We start from the raw sequence: 16,024 nt of genomic DNA on the forward strand, positions 1-16,024 counted from the left end.
CTGGTCTTGAATCCACAGGCTCAGGCAATCCACTCGCCTCGGCCTCCCAAAGTGCTGGGATTACAGGCTGAGCCACCGAGCCCAGCCTCCTGTTTTGTTTTTTTTTTTAAGCTTAATACTTTTATGTATGTATGTATGTATGTATGTCAGGGTCTCGCTTTGTTACCCAGGCTGGAGTGCCACAGCACAATCCTGACTCACCGCAGCCTTGACCTCCCGAGCTCAGACAATTCTCCTGCTTCAGTCTCTCGAGTAGCTGGGACTACAGGTGCACGTCACCCCACCCAGCTATATTTTTTGATATTTTGTAGAGACGAGGGCTCACTGTGTTGCCTAGGCTGGTCTCAAACTCTTGAGCTCAAGTGATCCTCTTGCCTTGGCCCCTTCTAAAGTGCTGGGATTAAAAGCATGAATTACCACGCCCAGCCTAAAGTTTAATACTAATGAATTCTACAGTATATATTATTTTCTTTCTGACTTCTTTCAGCCAACATTGTACAAGTCAACTGTGTTGTTGCAGTAGTTCAAATATCTTTAGTGATGTATAGTACTCCATCATTTGAATATATACTGTTTATTTGTAGTAATGTTCATTAACATTTGGATTATTTTAAGTTCAGGGCTTTTTAAAATCATGGTGATGATTTAAAATTTGAAATTTAAAATTCAATGTTAAATTTGAACTTCATTCTTGAACTTGTCTCCTGATATACACGTGTACACATTTCTGTTGATATATATACATCATAGTGAAATACATCATTGGATAGATGTATCTTCGACTTTAACAGTGACAGTTTTCCATAGTGTTTATACCAACAAACACTTCCATCAACAATCTATGAAAGTTTTTCTACATTGCCACCATAACTTGAAGTTTTTAATATTTTAGTCAATTTGATGGATGTATAATTATAGCTCATTATGGTTTTCATTTACATATCCTTGATCACCAGTAGATTTGAACATCTTTTCATGAGTTTATTGATTTTGTGGCTTGACCTCCTTTGTGAAATGCCTGTTCAAGTTTCTTGCCCATTTTTATTCTGGGTTTTCCTTTTCTTCACTTTTTTTTAGCTGGAGTCTCACTCTGTCGCCCAGGCTGGAGTGCAGTGGCACACTCACAACCATCCCCAGAGCCAGTCTGCTGAGCTCAGGCAATCCTCTCATCTCAGCCTCCTAAAGTATGCCACCATGCTAGACTATGGGTTGTCCTTTTCATACTTACATATAGTGGTTTTATATATTTTTGATATGATCTCTTTGTAGGTTGTGTGTATTGTATATATCTTCTGCCATGCTGTGGCTTGCCTTTTCATGCCCTTAAAAAGTTCTCCATTTTAACTTAGTCCTATTGTATCAATGTTTTATTTCATGGTTAGTACGTCTTGTGGCCTGGTTTTAAAATTTTCTTTTTTAACCCAAGGTCATGAAGGTAGTCTCCTTTATTATCTTCTGAGAGGCAATATTATTTTGCCTTTGATATTTGGGTCTTCAAACTACAGTACTTAGAATTAAATTTTTTGTATGGCATAAGGTAAAATCAAATTTCATTTTTTCCCCATACAGATAGCGAATTGTCCCTTCACTGTTTATTGAAAAGCCTTGTCTTTTTCTCATTGCTCTGCAGTGCCACCTTTATAAGTTAAACATCCATATATACATAGGTATACTGTAGGCATCTCCATTCTATTTTTTTTTTTTTTTTGAGTTGGAGTCTCACTGTGTCGCTCAGACTGGAGTGCAGTGGCCGCTCCCAGCCACCGCAGCCTCACCTGCTGGGCTCCAGTGATCCTTCCGCCTCAGCCTTCAAGTAGCTGGAACTACAGGCGCGCGCTACCACGTCCAGCTAATTTTTTGATTCATTTAGAGATGAGGTCTCGCCAAGCTGCCCAGGTGGGTTTCGAACCTGCAGGCTCAGGCAATCCACTCACCTCAGCCTCCCAAAGGCGCGGGATTACAGGCTGAGCCACTGATCCCGGCTGGCATCTCCATTCTATTCCTTTGGTCTATTTGTGTATCTTTGAGCAGTGAAACATACCTTAATTACTATAGCTTTAAAATAAATGTTGATATATGATAGATTATTTTGTTTTTCTTAAATATCTGTACTATTTTTATTCTTTTGTATTTCTGTGTACATTTTAAATTAACTTGTTAAGGTACACACATGCACGCGCATGCACATACACGCACACACAAACTGTGGGGAGTTTTGAATGGGACTTTACTGAATCTATAGATCTTTTTTTTTTTTGAGTTGGAGTCTCACTCTGTCACCCATACTGGAGTGCAGTGGCCGCTCCCAGCCACCGCAGCCTCGACCTGCTGGGCTCCGGCGATCCTTCCGCCTCAGCCTTCCAAGTAGCTGGAACTACAGGCGCACGCTACCACGCCTGGTTCATTTTTGATTTATTGTAGAGATGAGGTCTCACCAAGTTACCCAGGCGGGTCTCGAACCCGCAGGCTCAGGCAATCCACTCACCTCAGCCTCCCAAAGACACGCGATTACAGGCTGAGCCACCGAGCCCAGCTTAATCTATAGATCTTTATAGTAATGCCTCTTCCAGGCCATGAGTATCACATACCTCTCCATTTACTTGAATCTTACTTAATTTATCTTAGAAGTATTTTATATTGCAGAAGTATATTATAGTTTATTCATAGAGATTTTGTATGTCTTTATTAGATTGCATCCTAGGTATTTTATTTTAATTTTTTTGAAATAGTGTCTTGCTTGGTTGCCCAGGCTGGACTGCAGTGGTGTGATCCTAGCTTATTACAATCTCAAACTCCTGGGCTCAAATGATCCTCAGCCACAGCCTCCACCTCCCGAGTAGCTGGGACTACAGGTGCAAGCCACTGTGCCTGGCACCTTTATCATATTAAATAAGTTTTCTTCTGCTCCTAATTTGCTAAGAGGTTTATAATGCTGAATTATATCAAAACCTTTTAAAATTAAAGCACTGCTTATTGCTTTATTTTTAAAAATACCAGTGTTTCATATAGTTTTATTAGAGTCCAATCTTATAGAAAACTTGTCTTTAATAACAACAACCACTAACATTTATTCTGTACTTAATATGTATTAGACATTGGTCAGGCTTGGTTAGTACTTCAATGGAAGACAGCCTGGAAATATTAGATACTATAGCTTAAAAACAAATACATTTAAAAAAAATAAATAAAAAGAAAAAGTATGTATTAGGTGGTGTATTAAGTAGTATAGTATAGTATGAAAGGTCTCAGATGCTGCTGCAAGACTGCTTAGACTTCTGGGTCTGCTTCCTTCTATCTGTGGGACATTGGGGCACATTTTTAATTCTCTGTGTGCCTAAGTTTCTTTTGAATCTGCAAAATGGGTGGTCATAGTACCTACAATACAGATGCTCCTTGACTTAAGATGGGGTTATTTCCCTACAGACCCACTGTAGGTTGAAAATGTTGGAAGTAAAAAATGCATTTAATACACTTAGCTTCCCAAACATCACAGCTTAGCTTGGCTTACCTTAAATGTGCTCAAAACACTGATGAGGGCCCCCCAAAATGGGAATTTATTTATTAAAAATTATGTATTCTTGTATTCTTACATGTTTAAATTTCAGTCACCTTCAAAATGCTCTCCATTTGATGCTATACATCTACTGAGACACTGTTTCTACTGCTCAAAACAGTTTTTAAGCTTGTCAGTTTGGATGCCTTTTAGTCCTGCTGTTTTTTGTTTTACCTCTTCCACATAGGCAAACCATTTCCCTTTGGAGACTTTTTTCATCCAGTAAAATAAAACAAAAAAAATGTCTCTTGGGGTGAGATCAGGTGAAAAGGGAAGGTAGGGCTTGAGTTTCATGCCGTTTTTTATCAAAAACTACTGAACATTCAGTGCACTGAGGGCAGGTGCATTGTCATTGCAGAAGAACCAGTCACCTGTTTGCCACAACTCGGGATGTCTCTTCTGAAAATCGTGATACAGCCTTCTTAAAACTTCCAGATAAAAACTTTAGTTGATCGTTTGATTTGGAGGAATAAATTCTATGTGTACTACAAGGGGCCCACCCTCCAAAAGATAATTCTGGGTTTTTTTGGATCCGCCTTGTACTTTAGCTTACAGTTGGGCAAAATCATCTGACTACACAGTACACTAGACTATCTGTTGTTTACCCTCATGATCATGTGGCTGACTAGGAACTATGGCTAGCTGCTGCTGTCCAGCATCATGAGAGTATATCATACTGCCTGTTGCTAACCTGGGAAAAGATCAGAATTCAAAATTTGAAGTATTATTTCTACTGAATGCATGTCACTTTCACACCATCATAAAGCAGAAAAATCCCTTAGCTGAACTATATAAGTCAGAGACTTTCTATATAGCGTTGTTATTCTTTGTAACACATTTAAACCAGAACTTGGTACATGGTGAGTGAGCATTATGTACATGTTAGCTGTTATCATTGTATACTATGTCACTTAATCCCTAGCAATTGTTAAGTGGGTACTAGTGTTAACTCTGTTTTAAAGTTAATAAATAGTGAGTCTTAGAGAATTGAATTATTTGCCTATGGTTAAAAAGCTGAATTCACACCCAGTGTGTCTTAAATACCAGGCCAATATAGTTCAAACTTCTTATACTTCAATATATAGCGCATTGTACTCCAGTACCCCACCACACACATGCACAACACAGACACACAAATGCACACACTTTAATTGAAACACAAGTTTTACAGTATTTGACTCTTTCTTACTATGTGATGCACTTTGGTATTTTCACTTTTACTTTTTTTCTTGAGTCAGGGTCTCACTGTTGCACAGGCTGGCATGCAGTGGCACGATTACAGTTCACTGCAGCCTCGCATTCTTGGGCTTTTAAGTGATCCTCCCACCTCAGTCACCTGAGTAAGCTGGGACTACAGGCCCACACCACAACACCTGGCTAATTCTTAGATTTTTTTGGTAGAGATAAGGTTCCCTGGGTGGCCCAGGCTGCTCTGGAACTCCTAGGCTCAAGCAGTCTTCCTTTCAAAGTGCTGGGATTACAGACATGAGACACCACGCTCAACCAACTTTGGTATTTTCTATTTCATTTTTCCTAAAAACGTTAGTCCTGATGCTGTGGATTATAGTTTGTAATTTGGGAAATACTACATTAAGCCATCCATTTGTTCCATTATTATAATTCATTGAACAAAATGTATATCTTCTCTGTAGCATGCATGGTGCCGGATGTTACTGGATTTTTGTTTTTTGTTTTGTTTTTTGTGTTGGAGTCTCACTCTGTCACCCAGGCTGGAGTGCAGTGGCACACTCACAGCCACCCCAGTGTCGACCTGCTGTGTGCTGGCGATCCTTCCGCCTCAGCCTTCCAAGTAGCTAGAACTACAGGTTTGCACTACCATGCCCAGCTAAGTTTTGATTTATTGTAGAGACAATGTCTCACCAAGTTGCCCAGGCTCTTCTTGAACCCACAGGCTCAGGCAGTCCATTCGTCTTGGCCTTCCAAAGTGCTGGGATTATAGGCTGAGCCACCGAACCAGGCCAGATATTAATGTCTCTAATTGAGACTGACCTGCAGAGTAACCTAGGTTAGGTTACTCTGAGGGGTTCAACCACTTTTATAGACCAGTAACCTAAATTCTGGTCAGATTTTGACCGGGTTAATTTATAAATCTCTTTGTTCTCATTTACGTTTTGTTCCTGCTAAAAGATAATAGAGATGGGAACATCCATTTATTTGAATGGAAACATTCTAGTGGAGCTCTGAAGAGATGTTGCTAGGACTCTATATCTGGTTCAGATTGTCATTAATCTTGACATCAGCTGCTCTTTTCATCATTTTCATTATTCCTTTGAATTTGACATTTTTTGCCTCTGAAAATTAATGTGTCCATAGAGACCCTAACTGAGCTCTGAATCTGCTCTTCTCTATCTCAACAGGAGTTTGAAGTTTTAGAAAATGAAATTTAGTATGATATCTCCTGTTACCTACACTAGAATAATTTCTAATTTAAAAAAAATTATTGCCAGACATGGTGCTTGCCTATTATCCTAGCTACTTGGGAGCCTGAGGCAAGAGGATAGCTTGAGGCCAGGAGATCGAGGCTGTAGTGAGCTATGATTGTGCCGGTAAATAGCCACTGCACTCCAAGAATAAAATTGTGGGCAGAGCACAACTAAAGGGGTAGAACATAACCTGATATATATATTATATCTGTGGATATTTCTGTATAACCTCTAATTGATAGTTTTGCTGAAGTTTAATGAACTATATTGACTCTTTTAGAAAGTAATGAGATTCTTCTCGGAGGAAACTCAAGTTGGAAAGGGGTTTCCAGCACCAAATTTAAGATGTGACTTCATATGCCAATTGCTTCTTCCGCTTGTACCCTCTCTTCCACCTTCACTCATTTAACTGGTAGTTATATTTTAGAACTCACCTCCTAGAAAATCTATCATTACGTTTCCCTGCCACAAGCATTCTTTCTCTGTGCTAGTGCACTTTTTAAAACATTTTTTAGGTTATAAAAGAAATTAAGCAAAAGACAATTAAACAGCATTATTGTCTAGCACTTACACTTTACAAAGCTATTTCTTTCTAATACAGATTATGAGGAAGCTAGAGCTCCATGTCATTTATAGGTAGTCTTTTTTTTTAAAGATGTGGTATACAATTCAGGATTAGGTTTATAAGTGGTCATTGTACAGGTAAAGTTTGGGCCTCCCTTTGGTCCCCACTTTGCCTGGTAGGTAGTCCTATTGAGTCTCACAATAGTTCTTTGAAAAAAGTAATATTATTCACAGTTTATAGGCTAGAAACAGACATACCACTGAATAGGTTTAAAACTTTCACAAAGTCACACTGCTAGCAACAGGACAGAGTCCAGACTGGAACCCAGTAAGTCTGATTCTAGAGCCCACGTTCTTTCTCTGTTCTGTTGCCTCTGCTCCAGAGGTCTGTACTACCGTCTGTCATTTTTATTTTCTGTCATCAAGTTGATGCTTACCTTGCCATGGGTCCCTGAGGTCAACTTTACCTCCCCACCCAAGGCTGTTCCCTCAATTACAATGTAATATCCCTCAATTGTACCTCCCACCCAAGGTGTTCCCTCAATTACAATATGTTCACCTAATCCCAGTCTTGACAATTAAAGCTTAAAAGTTTGAAGTTTCTTAAAAACTGTTTTGTTTTCCACCCTTTCTTCTCTTACTCTTGGGGAATGAAACAAGACAGGCAGATTCCAGTAGTTTTTACTTTAATGTTTGATCCCCCCCACCTTTATTCATCAATTTTCAGAATAATGAATTGGTGTCCTAGCAACCTCCAGGGTTAACTAATGAGGTGTTCCTTTTTACTTTATTATGAACTTATTCATTTTTATTTTTTATTATTTTTGTATTTTTTGAGTTGAAGTCTTACTCTGTTGCCCAGACTGGAATGCAGTGGCACACTCATGGCCACCGCAGCTTCAACCTGCTGGGCTCAGGTGATCCTTCCTCCTCAGCCTTCCACATAGCTGGAACAACAGGCACACACTACCACACCTGGCTAATTTATTTACTTATTTATTGTAGAGACGAGGTCTCGTCAGGTTCCCCAGGCTGGTCTCATACCCCTGGACTCAGGCAGTCCTCTCACCTGGGCCTCCCAAAGTGCTGGGATTACAGGGTGAACTTACTGATTTTTATATTTGAAGTGTTTTGATGCACTGCCATAGTTTGTTGTTGTTGTTGTTTTTGATGCATAGATCGCTCCATCCTAGGCTGGTGGGAAACTTTTTATGTTGCCTCTTACATCCTTTTGACATGACCCCTGTATTAGTTTGGATCACACAACAAGGCTCATCTTGTATTTATTTTGCCTCATACTTGAAATCAACCATTTCTCTACGGAGTCTTGGTTCCTGCTCACGGGAATTGGTATTTAAAGTTCACAACCTGAGCCATGTCAGTATGCCTGATTAAGACAAACATTCAGTTCCTCTGGTAAATTAGTAAGAGTCTTCTCTCTACCCACACTGTTTTTCACCTGTTGATATTTTTGTAGATAGCAGACTACCTCATTTAGGGTTTCAAATACTTGTCATTTTTTAAGCCCTCAGCTTTTCATCAACTATAGTTCCTATGACCCATATCTCAACTTTGAGGTGCTTACTTGCCCGAATTTCTCCCATTATATTCTAGATAGACTATTACAAATTAAGAATATTTAATTAAGAGCACTTAATAAGTAGATTAAGAGCAGTAGATTAGGAATCATTGTGAACATTTCTTTTGAGATAGGCTCACTAGTCAGAGAATACTGTAGATATAATGAATCTGGAATTTCAGTGAAGTATTTAACACAAGTCTTTGGTGATAACTTTATGTATAAGATAGAGAAATGCAGGCCAGACTAGAATGTCTGACCTCATTAAGAGACAAAACTAGTTGAACAACAATTTCCAGATTGCTAATGGTTAAGTCAGTTTGGAGAACGAGCTTCAGTGGCTTGCCCAGAGGCCACATTCTGTTTAATAATTTTTTTTTTTTTGAGTTGGAGTCTCACTCTGTCGCCCAGACTGGAGTGCAGTGGCCGCTCCCAGCCACCGCAGCCTCTACCTGCTGGGTTCCGGCGATCCTTCCGCCTCAGCCTTCCAAGTAGCTGGAACTACAGGCGCGTACTACCAGGCCCGGCTAATTTTTTGATTTATTGTAGAGATAAGGTCTCGCCTGCCCAGGCGGGTCTCGAACCACGGGCTCAGGCATCTGTTTAATATTTTAATGATAAAAATGAAAATAATATAACACTGACCACACATGTTGTTCCACATAGCTGGAACAACAGGCACACACTAATAACTAATATACTAGGTGGCAGGACCCAGCTCCCCAAAGATTTCAATAGACCAGAATGACATATAGAATTTATTACATAAAGATAAAATTGATCAAGGACAAATGTAAAGACCTGCCCTTGAAGTCAACATTCAACTTCCCAAGAATGGAATAAGAAAGACATGGGTTAATGGTATCTGTGATAAATACTTCAGGTTTTAGATATCTGTGAACCAGATGTTAATTAAATGTGTGTGGTTGGGCAAGTGGAGATGGGTCTTGGGGAGGTTGGAGATATAGCAGTCTTAGAATTGGAAGGTCTTGAATTCTAATTCCAGCTTCTTTCCTGACTTGCTATGTAATCAAGATTAAATTTCTTCACCTTTTTAAACTCCAGTTTTCCTATTATAAAATGTGTGACATGTCACAGAGGTTCAGTTATTGTAAACTTTATGGGCTTACTTGGTGTTGGTAGTCGCAGAAGCTTATAAGCAAAATTAATTCAGTCTTAAATTGTTTTTTTGTTTGTTTGTTTGTTTGTTTTTGAGTTGGAGTCTCATCTTACTCTGTCGCCCAGACTGGAGTGCAGTGGCTGCTCCCGGTCACTACAGCCTCGACCTGCTGGGCTCCAGCCATCCTTCCAAGTAGCTGGAACTACAGGTGCGCACTACCACGCCCAGCTAATTTTTTTTTTCCATTTATTGTAGAGATGAGGTCTCACCAAGTTGCCCAGGCGGGTCTCCAACCCACGGGCTCAGGCAGTTCGCTCACCTCAGCCTCCCAAAGCGTGAGATTACAGGCTGAGCCACCGAGCTTGGCTCAGTCTTAAATTGTATTAAAAAAACAAACCATTCAGTTCCGGGTACTTTGTTCTAAGAGAGATTTTGATACTATATAATTATTAAAAAATAGAAATGATAGACTGGATGCAAGTGACTTATACCTGTAATTCCAGTGCTTTGGTAGGTTGAGGTGAGAGGTTCACTTGAGAACTAGGAGTTTAAGACCAGTCTGGGCAACATAGCAAGGCCTTGTCTCTACAGAAAATATTGAAAAAATTAACTGGGCATGGTGGCACACACCTGTAGTACTAGCTACTCTGGAAGCTGAGGTGGGAAGATCTCTTGAGTTCAGGAGTTAGAGGCAGCAGTGAGCTATGATCAAACCACTGCACTCCAGCCTGGGTGACAGAGTGAGACCCTGTCACCGAAAAAGAAAAAAATAAGGAAAAAAAGAGTAGGAAAAAAATCACAGTTGGAAACTTCATTGTTATCTTTAAATCTTCAGATGGTCTGTATATGAACTAGGTTAGATTGTACATTTATTTTTTTGCCCTTGAGCACATTACTCATAGCAGTGGGGGAAGTTTCAGGTTGGCTCAATGTAAAAAAAAAAGCTTTTGAACCATTAGAACTGTCTAAAGATAGAATGAATGGAATGAAGTGCCTTATTGAGTCACTAGAGAAGTACAAGTAAGAGTATGGAGCAATTCTCTGTCTTGAAATGTAGTAGAGGGAATTCATGCCTCGGGTAAAGACTTGTTCAAAGCAATTTTGAAGGCCCTTTTTAACTTAAAATTCCAGGTTCAGTAATATAGGGATAATAGTACCTCTAACAGTTATTGTGGTGAGTAAATAAACAGTGCATATAAAATTTCTTATACATTACATGGTACACAGTTTGTGCTCACTGAATGTTTTTTTGCCTTATTTATAAGATAAGAATAACCCTTTCCTTGACCTGGTACAAGTGAAGTAAATGAATGTAAACATACTTTAAATACCCTTCAAGTTCTTTGCAAGAATAGGAGGTGTAGATCTATATCTGACATCTGGCCAGGCACCATTAGGGGCATTTTGCTTCAATTTGTTAATTTATAAAGGGAGACCTTGACTTCTAGGTTGTTTGTTGTTCTAAGTGGGGGAAGGGCCTGACTTACCTGCATTCAGAATGGATAGATTTGCCTTGGTATGGCCAAAGAATGTAATGGTTAAAACATAGACTTTGGGGATTCCAGTCCTTCCTTACTAGCTGAGTCTATTAGGGAGTGATATCATCTTATGAGCCTCAATTTCCTCATCTGTAAAATGTGGGTGCCTCATTTAGGTTTGTTGGGATGATTTACATAATAATGTAGGGCCAGAGCTTGGCACCTAAGTGCTCAGTTAGTAATAGCTGATCCTGTTGTTGTTCTTATTCTTCATACAGTAAGAGAACATTTCCAAATGCTTCTTTGAAGGCCTATAAGATTGATCTGGAGAGACTCCTTCTTTCATACTTTTGAGAAACTCCTTTTTGAGTTAGTTCCTGGTCTGTGGGATAGACCAGTGCTATTTATAGAAGCAGAACATGAAGTAAGAATAGCTATGGCCAGGCAGAGGAGCAGTTATAGGACTCAAGGTTTTGTGTTTTGTTTGTTTTGTTTTGTTTTTAATTTCAATGTATTGTAAGAAAAGCAAGCAGTGTTACAAGAGAGGAGCGGGTTCTTAACAATTCTGCATTCAGTGAGTCCTTTGCTCTGGATTCAGATGCTGCACAGAAAGCAATATGAATGCTTTATGAAGAGGCTATTAAACACCAGTTCTGATATTGACAGTTCAGGGTCAGCCACTTTCTAGATGGACAAGTTGCTTAACCATTTTTGATCTTCCATTTTATCATTTACAAAATGGTGATAATTATACTCATCTATATATGAGGTTTTGAGAATTATATGAGTCAGTGAAGTAAAGCCTCCCTAGTTATGGTAGATGTTCAGTGAAATATCAGTAAAGAAAGGAAGATGTAATCCTTGCAGATACTGATTAATTATAACTTTTAAAGTCTATTTTAATAAGGTTCTGGTTTATGTTATTATCTTATCTAATAGAATACTGAAGGTTTTAATATAAAGTTAGAAGATTTAGATTCTTCTGTAGCCAATCATGATTTCCCAGAAGTGTTCTGTGCTCCATTTCCAAGCCTTTTCAGCAGTGAAGCCCAGTACTTTAGGAAATCCCATCTCAAATGTAATGGGTGCTATTTTTTATGCCATTCATTTGGCCTGTTTGGCCTGTTTGCCTGTTTGACTTTGTTTTTTAAATTTGCTATTGATTACATTTTCTTTAATGTTTACCTTGAACTTCCTTTGTGTTTTCAAAAGGAAACTAAAAGCAGTACTTGTTATACCAGAGCCATTTTTTATAGGGTAACTTTCTTTTCTTTTAAGGTTTGTTTTTTTTTCTGGTTGCAAGTAATAGAAACTCATTTAAGTTAGCTTAAGAAAGAAAAACAATTGCTTTATAAGAACATGGTTATGTCAATTTGTCACTGTTTGTCAATTTGCTATTTGCTCACAGTTAGGAAATGTATCCAAACCTTAGAAGAAGTCTATAGTGAGGAACTGTAGAGTCCTCAAGAAACTCTTTCCATATCTGTCATTCTGTTTCTTTGGCTGTATAATCTCATATATCTGCTGCTTTCTGAATATCTGCTGTTTGCTGTGTGACTTTGGACAAGTCTTAGTATGTCTGTTTCCCTGTTTGGGAAAAAAAGGGTATTAGTTTCCTGTGCTGTTGTAACAAATTACCACAAACTGAGTACCTTAAAACAACAGAAATTTATTATCTCACAAGTCTGGAAGCTGTAAGTTGAAACTTAATATCCCTGAGCTGCAATGGTGTTGGCAGACCAAACTTTCTTCAGGAACTCTGGAGCGGAGAATTCATTCCTTGCTTCTTCTAACTTCTGGTGACTGCCAGCATTCCTTGGCGCTTATGGCCAGTTTTTGCTTCTGCCTCACATTACCTTCTTCTCAGAATGAGTTTCTTTTTTTTATGTGTTTCTTTTTTTCTGTATTTATTAAGTCTTCCTTTATGTCTCTCTTATGCAGATACTTGTGACTGCATTTAGGACCTACCCATACGATTCAGAATCCTTAATTTAATCCTTAATTTAATCATATCTACAGAGATCCTTAATTTAATCATATCTACAGAGACTCATTTTCCTTATAGGATAGCATTTACAGGTTCCAGGAATTAGAACCTGATAGCTACTGGTGGCAGTTATTCAGCTTACTACAAATGGGAATCTTAAAGATGAATCCCAAAGTTGGCATAGAAAAGAACTCCATAAATGCAAGCCTCCTTCCTTCTCTGCATTACTCCTATATACACCACCACTACCTTCCTTTAACATTGTCTTCAAATGCTTTTCTTTTCAGGAATGTCATTATTACATTAAGTATGGACCTGCTAGGATAACAATAATAATGAAAATAATAACTAACACTTACTAAATGTGTACTGTAGCCCAAGCACTGTGATGAGTACTTTATCCCTGGGATATGGTTATCATTATAATCCCCATTTGACATATCAGAGAAATTTGACTCAGAGAAGTAGAATAGGTTAATTTGTCCTAGTTCACCTAACTAGTGTCAGAGCTAGGGTTCAAATTAGAATCTGTCTAATTCTAAGGGTTCTCTAATTCAAGGTATAAGTGAGACTACAGGTGTGCACCATGGCACTTGGCAAAAAGATGTTCTTAATTATTATACCTTGCCAGGTTCAAATCTCTGATTTCCTGTCTTGGCCTTCGATTAAAACCTTCCCTGAAGGTTTCTTGTACCTGCTGACTGGGCTTCATATCACAATTCACCAGGATACTTTTTTGTCACATACCTGTTCTTTAGCAGTTGTTTGGTACTGAGCAAATACAGTTTGTTGAAGGAAGAGAAAGTGGAGAGCTATATTCTAGACTGTATTTCCTCCTTGACTAGTTTGTTTGTTACTAGTTAGTGAGTTCCTAAACCATGGGGATTATGCTGATTTATTTGTGTCCTAGCACAGAGCCTGGACACAGAATAAATGTTTTGCTAAAGTGTAAGCTTCATCAGAGATTTGTTTACTCCTGTGTCCCTGCCTTAGAGTAACACATAGAATAGTTGTTCAATAAATATCTATTGGCTGGATGGATGGCCATCTTAACTGGGCTTGGTTAAAACTTACTCACTTGTTAACAATTACAGCTATCATTTTTTGGAGTATATACCATGTGCTAGGCACTTGGATGTATTGTCAGTAATCCTTACCTACATGTAAGGATGGGCTATGGATGAGGAGGGTAAGGGAGGTGAAGGAGTAAAAGATATTTCCTAGGTTTCTGTCTTGGATACTGATCCAACTGATGATGAAACCCAGGAAGAGGAGTGCAAGTGTGTGTGTTTTCTTTGCATTTGTTGTTGTTTGTCTGTTTTTGTTTTTTTTTTTGAGTTGGAGTCTCACTCTATTGCCCAGACTGGAGTGCAGTGGCACGCTCCCGGCCACCGCAGCCTCAGCCTACTGGGCTCCGGTGATCCTTCCTTCTCAGCCTTACAAGTAGCCAGAACTACAGGCACGTACTACCACACCTGGCTAATTTTTTTGATTTATTGTAGAGACAAGCTCTCGCCGAGTTGCCCTGGTGGATCTCAAACACGTGGGCTCAGGCAATCTACTCACCTCAGCATCCCGAAGGGCTGGGATTATAGGCTGAACCACGGAACCCGGCCTGTTTTTGTTTTTTTAAGATAGACTGTGTTTGTATTATCTGCAGGTAGATGCCAGGACTGTTCCTGGGACAAAGTCTTCAGAGATTGGCCCTCTGTTTGCCTTTTAGCCTGGAAATGGTGGTGTTCTTAACCTACCCAGAGTGGGGTTGCTTGTTTTAGTAACTGTAGGCTTAAAGCTGTTATTTCCTTTGTGCTCTAACTTGAACATGTTCAGTTTCTGTTCCAGATGATCGAGCTGAACAACGAACCTGTCTCATTTGTGGGGACCGCGCTACAGGATTGCATTATGGGATCATCTCCTGTGAGGGCTGCAAAGGGTTTTTCAAGCGGAGCATTTGCAACAAACGGGTTTATCGGTGCAGCCGTGACAAGAACTGTGTCATGTCTCGGAAGCAGAGGAATAGGTGCCAGTACTGCCGTCTTCTCAAATGCCTCCAGATGGGGATGAACCGGAAGGGTGAGTGATGCTCATAGCTCTTACTGGCCACCCTACTCATCACTTGACCTTTAGTGTGAGCTATTATGCTTTGGAATCACTCATTTCCCAAGCCTGCACTTTTTTATACCAGGCCTTACTGTGTACCCATAACTCCAAAATGACTCTGGCACAGATCCTGTCTGCAGGAATCTCCCAGTCTAGGTGGGGAGAAAAGACTGGTGAGATGTTAAGGATTCTGTGGGAGTGAATGCACAAACATTGTGTTTTAAGAATCCAATTAACAATCGGGTCCTAACTGGGATTAATATAGTCCACTAGTTATTTCAGAGGATGATGACAGGAGTAGAAATCTTGGATGGAAAAGTATGAAGTAGGAGGTTTCTGGAGGTGATATCATTTTGTTTGCTAGAACCATGGTGTACGCAGAGGCTAGGCATGACCAGAAGTGTGTGTCCAAATTGGTGAGGCATTTAGGATTTATTAGGAAGTTTTCCAAGAGCCATTAACCTGAGATGACAAGAATAAACTGATATTCTAACAGGATTAATATGAAGGGAAGCTATGGAGGGTGAATTGGGATAGGAGAAAAGCCACCTAGAAAGTGTTTACAAGAGTCTAGGAGGAGGTATGAACGATCTGAAGGAGGCAAGGGAAATAGCACAGATAGAGTGATGTTGTGAAAGAAGCTTACTTTATAGAAACTGGGACATACTGAAGAGTGAGCAGCACCAGAAGTTAAAGTTGAGGATTTGGATTAAGAGTAATGGCCCTACCAGGAAAAAAAGTCAGGCTAAAATGCAGGGTGGGGCCTAAAATGTTGGCCTTGGCAGTGCTGTGTTTGAGGTACCTGAGAAGGACACATAGAGATATCCACCAAGGAAGTTGGACATATAGCATTGGAACTGAGGTGGAAAGTCCTGCCTGCAGATGGAGGTTTTGGGAGCTATTGGCATAAAGGTAGCAAAAGTCTTGTCAGTGGGTAAAAGTCACCCACAGAGAGAGCTTAGATACAAACGAGAGAAGAGCCATTGTCAGAACCCTAGGAGGTATTCCCTAGGGTAGAGTAGGGTAGTGTCATTCAGCAGAAAGAATAGCGCCTCTAGCCCTCTGTGACCTTTGGCAGTTTGCTTTATATCTCTGATAATCAATTATCTCTACTTTTATTTTTATTTTTTATTTTTTCATTTTTTCAGTTGGAGTCTCACTCTGTAACCCAGACTGGAGTGCAGTGGCCGCTCCCCGCC

General features: G+C 39.6%; 1 protein-coding gene across 1 annotated transcript in view; it reads left to right on the top strand.

Moving 5' to 3' along the window:
* NR6A1 (nuclear receptor subfamily 6 group A member 1) overlaps positions 1-16,024 on the top strand; it is an 82,207-nt gene that overhangs the window by 27,748 nt on the left and 38,435 nt on the right. The window contains exon 2 of the mRNA XM_021711151.1: positions 14,556-14,798. Within this exon, the coding sequence (XP_021566826.1) occupies positions 14,556-14,798 (243 nt within the window). The remainder of the gene's footprint in view (positions 1-14,555; positions 14,799-16,024) is intronic.

This window comes from Carlito syrichta, unplaced genomic scaffold, assembly GCF_000164805.1.
Source record: "Carlito syrichta isolate Samal-C Ts95f unplaced genomic scaffold, Tarsius_syrichta-2.0.1 Scaffold301887, whole genome shotgun sequence".
In the NCBI taxonomy this organism is placed as follows: Eukaryota; Metazoa; Chordata; class Mammalia; order Primates; family Tarsiidae; genus Carlito; species Carlito syrichta.